Source organism: Cydia splendana, chromosome 9 (genome assembly GCF_910591565.1).
Source record: "Cydia splendana chromosome 9, ilCydSple1.2, whole genome shotgun sequence".
Lineage (NCBI taxonomy): Eukaryota > Metazoa > Arthropoda > Insecta > Lepidoptera > Tortricidae > Cydia > Cydia splendana.
The window spans coordinates 11,655,043-11,661,078 of NC_085968.1; the positions used below are offsets into that span (position 1 = coordinate 11,655,043).

The window sequence follows — 6,036 nt, forward strand, 5'->3', positions numbered from 1 at the left end:
GCGCAGACATAAAGCTTTTCCCTATCGGCTTTTGCCGAAAGCGCGTCGATATATCTGGGGAGACCCTCACTCATTCCCACCCTGTATAGATCAAATGTGTTAACCAGTACCTATTTTAAGCATGATCCTTGTAGTAGGTACTTTAAATAGGAAACTAGAATTTAAAATATCCTTTAAAACCCAATGCATGTTTTCAGAATCCACTTCGTTATTAGAAATTTAATATAAATTACACTCAAACTTTTAATTAAATAAGGAAGTTGTAGGATATGAAACGAAAGTAAACTAAATAGAGGTATTTCCATTTTATTTAATGCATAAAGGTACTGTCTAACTGGGGGTTTAATATGTTTTTTAAATTTTGTTCAAAAGCTTTTATGAATTATTTTAAAAAAGGTACCTACTTTCCATTCATGTAGGTTCTATGCAAAAATTATATACCGGGTGTGGCCTGTAATATGAGCAAAAAATTAAACTGTGGGCTGTACTCCTCATACTGACCAACATTTGTTCAGCTACTTTTAAAAATAACTTGTGGTTTGATTTTTAATACACTTTAAAGTTTATTCTTAGACGCAATGTATTGCGAATTTAGACAAGCAACGTCAATCACAATGATATGGCGTGACGATGGCGTCCATTGAAGATAATATTTATTTTGTATGAAAAATAGGGAGTCTAAATACTTCATAATTTTTAAAAGTTGTTGAACAAAAGTGTCACCGTTTGCGGAGTACAATCTATGTTTTAATTATTTGCTCGTGTTACAGGCCACACCCGGTATACAACAAAAAAATCTTTTGTTGAAAAACCATTATAGGAATATGAACATTAACTTGGGCTTTGTATACTTACATCTACTATAATAATAATTTTGTATAGTTACTAACACTGTTTTTAAGAAAATTTGTAACTACTCTTACATGGGTATAATAGCTGAAATAAATAATTGAATTTCAATTTGTTAATATTACGTAAGTACAAGAAAAACTTAAATAAAGACACTCAGACAGGCCACTTTGTAGTGAAGTTCTACAAAGAAGGGGCTTGGTATATAAGCTATAATGGATCTTTAATTCCTCTTTATGTCCGAAGTGAGGACAGTGTGTTGTACGTTCAGTTCGTTTTCTCTGTTCCACATCTCTAGTTCCGCGATCCGTACTTCTAATTCCAGCTTCTTCTTCTTCAGTTGCTCCACGTTTTCACTCGTTACTGGACCCAATAACGCCTGAGCAACTTCTTTTTGATGCTCTTGTGTTACCTGTAAAAAAGTTTATGTCAATTATGTCTAATATTTAATTTACGAGACAAGCTTTTATAGCAGACTTAATTTTTCAAGATATTTTTTAAATGATAATTTACTTCTCAAATACACTTATTATCCTACATAAGAACAATCTAATTTCGCTAGTTGATCGATAGGCTATTTAGGTAAATAGCTAAGAAATTGATGTTAAGAATTATCTGGTAAATTTTAATAAATGAAATCATTGAAGGTTTTGAGCATATTTTGACGGAAAAATCGGGACATACAACAAGTAAGCTTAGAAATAAATTAAAAGTGGATGAGGTCTCGGTAGCGTAGTTGGCAGAGCGATAGGCTAGTGATCCAGAGTGAGTTTGGGCATCGCACGAGATAGTGATTTTTTCCACTTTTGCAGAGATCGTTTGCAGATGTTTCTACTTAAAAAAGCAAAATTAATCGCATGTCATGACCTATTTAGCAATGCTTCTCACCTCAGAGCAGGACATGCTCTCCAAGTAGACATCGTGGAACTCCTGACCCAATCTTCTGGGGATGGGGTTTGAGCAGCCCTTCAGCACGTTCACTAGACACATCAAACCCTCGTCCGTGATAGTACACCTCTCCTGCGATCAATATTTACTTGTTTTACAAGGGGCAAAGGTGTGGTAAAGTAAAAACGATGTGGTTACTTGAATTAAATGCCAATTTAGATGAATTGCTTCCAGTAGGTAATCCTGTACGCCGTAGCAGTGTACGGATATCTTCTTCAGTTTATTCTGGATGTTTTCCATCACCGAAATGTAAATGAGATTTGGTACGTATGTGAGTGCCGAGAAACTCATTGATAAGGTTTGAATGGTGAGTGAGTTACAAATTGATTAATCCCTAAGGATAAGAACGAGAGGCAAAGAGGTATTACCTGTTCAGACACTGCCAGTGAGCCGGCCACTCCACCTCCATGTGCGTCCATAAGTTTAGTCACGTTGGATTTCATGGCTTGCTGGCAAAATGCCATATCAAGTTGGTTCTCTTTAATGCACTGAGGGCCTCCTTCCTTAACGAAAGCTGCAAAATACATAAAAACATAACTTAAGACGACATGAAAGTTAAAATTTGATGTCCAGCTGCACAACTGTGAAATAGACTCGATTAAAAGAATCAATTTGAATAAGATTTGGAAATTCTTCAAGAAGTATTTTCAAGAAATAAAACGATAGAAACGGATTATATCGCGCATAATGAATTTATCCCGACGTTTCGAACACTTTACAACATTCGTGGTCAACGGGTGACTGAGAAATAAATAATTATATTTAGCTCTATCAAAATTATAATATATCAGGAGATCGTCGATTTTCTTAGGCGTTTGGGCCCACTCGCAAATTGAACGTATACATGTAATATATATAGGAAATTAATCGTTATAACTGCTAGATGATGATGATAAAACAGAATCACGAAATATAACGGGAATTTTGAGAAATACTGCAATAAAGACTTGAACATGACAAGAAAAACTTTTATATACAAAAGCGTATACTACTCACACTATTCTGTAAAACTGTTTTGACTTTTTAAGAGAAAATAGACAAAGTCTGACATGTAAATGAAACTGAAATCATATCCGCGTTCAATAAAAAGTTATATTTTGATCTTATTCGGAAGTTCATTGTTACTTCTACGGAGATTGAACAGATTCATTTTAAATCTTCTTTCAATGAAGTAAGGTTTATTTAAGGTTGGCGTTACTTGAAAATATTTGACGGATTGTTAAAAATGGTTGCGTTTAGTTAAATAAAAGTACCATGATGTCGTCTTATCCTGAATTCGTTTAAATCTCCAAACTATGTAACTAAATAAAAAGTCAAATTACTATATTTCTTAACTTACTTATTTTAGACATTTTTACAGTCGATTTAGAATTTAAAAGTAAGTAGGTATATAATAAATAAATAATGAATGACACTCATAATATTCTGAATAGTATCGAAACGCACTTATGTCAACTATGACTTATGACTACCCACCTTATAGTTTAGCAATGAGATTTTATAACTCCTTAGTGAAAAAACCTCACGGTTTGTATGAATTTGAGCGTTATGTCAATGCTAATAAAGATGTTGACGACGGCAAGGCTTTTGTAAATATATAATACATTGATTTACGGAAATGAATAATATAATGTCTTTTAATTATATATTTCTAATTCCCGTTTCATTATTACCCAATATTATATCTTTTTTAGTAATAAAATGCGTATATAATTACAGTAATAGTCTGTACCATATACGTGATGGTTTGCTCTGGGCCCAAAATCGACGATCTCCTTTCAGTTTTAAGTATTTTCAAGTTTTAAAATTAATTTTATCTGTTTATGCCAGTTCAATTATATAGCCCAACTGGCTGTTTTTATTTAAATATTTCCTTTTACATGGTCTTAGGTTATTTACATTATAGAAAAGGATCTGTAAAGTAAATAGCAAATAATGTGGTGGTACGTACAGGAAACCCTCGCGCCATCGTTGTCGCAAACGAAGTCGATCAGGGTGGTGGTGCTCTTTAGACCCGTGGCAGTAGTTTCGACCGGCAGGCACGGAGCCATGCCTTCGACCAGGCCACGAGCACATTCCTTCAGCTGCGGTGCTTTAGTACAGTACCTAGAAGATCAGTCCATGATTATTTTAAACTTTTGGTTTACCGTTATGAAGTAATATATATTTTAAAACTTCTTTTAAAAACACGTAGTGATATTAGATTTAGATTTCATTTACTTATTTGCAATTTGGTAGGTATGTATATTGCCTTTTTCAAATAATATTATATTGAAATTCCTAATTTTAATACTTAATTGGGTTTTATAATGTATAACTTCTATAAACATGAACACAGTTACCTATTTATACGAATGTCCTTTTCTAAGCTTTAGGGGCAGTGGCGTAGCTAGGTGTGGGCGAATGAGGCCTTCGCCCACGGCCTCGCACTTAGTGACGAGGCCTCGCAAAGCCAACCTTATTATTACCTTAAGAAAATACATTGAAAATAAGGGCCTCGCAGATGTGGTTTTTGCCCACGGCTAGATTGGTTCACGCTACGCCACTGTTTAGGGGTTTGTTAACTTTAGAAAACAATGTATGTATGCACTTACTTCCTGATTATTGTGTCATAAGATCCATTAGCCTGTGCCGCCTCAAAATCGGCGCTAATAGCAGCAGTATCAAACAAGCCGAGCAAACAGCTTCCGAACGCTTTTATGGAAGACTGAAAAATAAGTTTGTTAGGTACATTACACCGAATTTAACATACCTAATTACTAGACACACACACACATACCTACTACGTAAAATTTTGATTCAAAAACCGGCATAAACCGGGGTAACCATAAATATCAGTTTTGGTTACGTCCGTAAAACCACTAGGTACCATATTTTTTTTAATAACAGGGATTAAAATAATGTTTAAATCACTACTTTAAAATAAAACTTTAATCTGGCATAAAATATATTATGTTAAATTGTATCCAAATCGGTTACTACTTAATACCTGTTAATACTAAAGCAATAAAAAATACATTAAAAATTTAACTAAAATTTGCCGCGTTTCTTCTTTCTTAATATGACACTTACCTTAACTTCTGGGATCTTTTGTTCAGCATGACTGGCCTTACAGTATTCTGTGGCGAGTATTTCACTGTACTCGTCATAGGGGTCGTAGGCGTAGATGTTGGAAACACCATTGAACGTGGTGCGTCCGAACACACCTGTAAAAAAATAAGTGTAATATAGTTATACCCACTTCCTATAGTATAAAAATTTTCAGTTCCCAGCTCTTAAATGTCAAGTTGGACTTATTTCGATTAATGTTTTTAAACTTTTGAAAACGGTATCCTGTAAAAGCCATTAAGTTAGGTTAGAATTGTGACCCTTCTTAAAATCGGTGGTTTTTTTAGGGTTCCGTACCCAAAGAGTAAAAACGGAACCCTATTACTAAGACTCCCGCTGTCCGTCTGTCTGTTCGTCCGTCTGTCTGACATATCATCAACCGTGATAGCTAGACAATTGTAATTTTCACAGATGATGTATTTCTATTGAAGTTATAACAACAAATACTAAAAACAGAATATAATAAATATTTTAGTGGGGCTCCCATACAACAAACTTGATTATTTTGCCGTTTTTTGCGTAAAGGTACTGAATCCTTCGTGTGCGAGTTCGACTCGCACTTGGCCGGTTTTTCACGTCTGCAACTCTTATGCTAATCCCACTTATTATTATAAGGTTACACAAATTATACTTATTTTAAATAATTTAAATTAATATTATTTGACATAGGTACATTGTACATAGTGTACAGTGTATGGTGTAAATGGTGCTGTACTTACATACAGCTAGTGTAGCAACGCAGAAAAGCTTCCACAACATTTTAGAGCTTCAAATATTCGAGTACGTTTTATGCGGCTACGCAGTGGCAGATATACTGAAGAATCTGCTCCCGGGGGCACCTTATATACGTACTTACGTACAATCAACGACATATTTAACTAACCCTTTGTGTACCTTATTGCTACGAGATAACGTATATCGATGTTCAATTAAGTACCAAGTATATGAATTATTCACACTTGGTTGTTCTGACTCGCTAGAGTGATAAAGAATTATGCTATATCCACCAAACCACTATATTAGTGATAAGCAGACATAGGAATCCGCGGGGCAAATTGTGAATTAAGACTTTATGTTTGTGCACTTATGGTACTAATTACAACAAAATTGTGGCTGTTTTAAAACGATTAG

The 6,036-nt window shown here is 34.4% G+C and overlaps 1 protein-coding gene across 1 annotated transcript; it reads right to left on the bottom strand.

Moving 5' to 3' along the window:
- Positions 1-294: 294 nt before the first annotated feature.
- On the bottom strand, positions 295-5,781 carry LOC134793578 (27 kDa glycoprotein-like). Its single transcript, XM_063765188.1, has 7 exons — positions 5,625-5,781; positions 4,870-5,003; positions 4,392-4,504; positions 3,749-3,903; positions 2,166-2,311; positions 1,738-1,869; positions 295-1,261 (listed from the first exon to the last, which is right to left on the bottom strand). Exons 1-7 carry the CDS (start codon positions 5,662-5,664, stop codon positions 1,073-1,075), a joined length of 909 nt encoding a protein of 302 aa, XP_063621258.1. The 5' UTR covers positions 5,665-5,781; the 3' UTR covers positions 295-1,072.
- Positions 5,782-6,036: the final 255 nt, after the last annotated feature.

What these genes read in the sequence shown, in the direction of transcription:
- LOC134793578 (XM_063765188.1), bottom strand. Translation starts at nt 5,664, where the DNA reads ATGTTGTGGAAGCTTTTCTGCGTTGCTACACTAGCTGTAT. An exon ending in CACTGGCAGTGTCTGAACAG is followed by an intron (nt 1,870 to 2,165) that starts GTAATACCTCTT and finishes TATTGATCGCAG; the next exon opens with GAGAGGTGTACTATCACGGA. An exon ending in AGAGCATGTCCTGCTCTGAG is followed by an intron (nt 1,262 to 1,737) that starts GTGAGAAGCATT and finishes ACTTTTTTACAG; the next exon opens with GTAACACAAGAGCATCAAAA.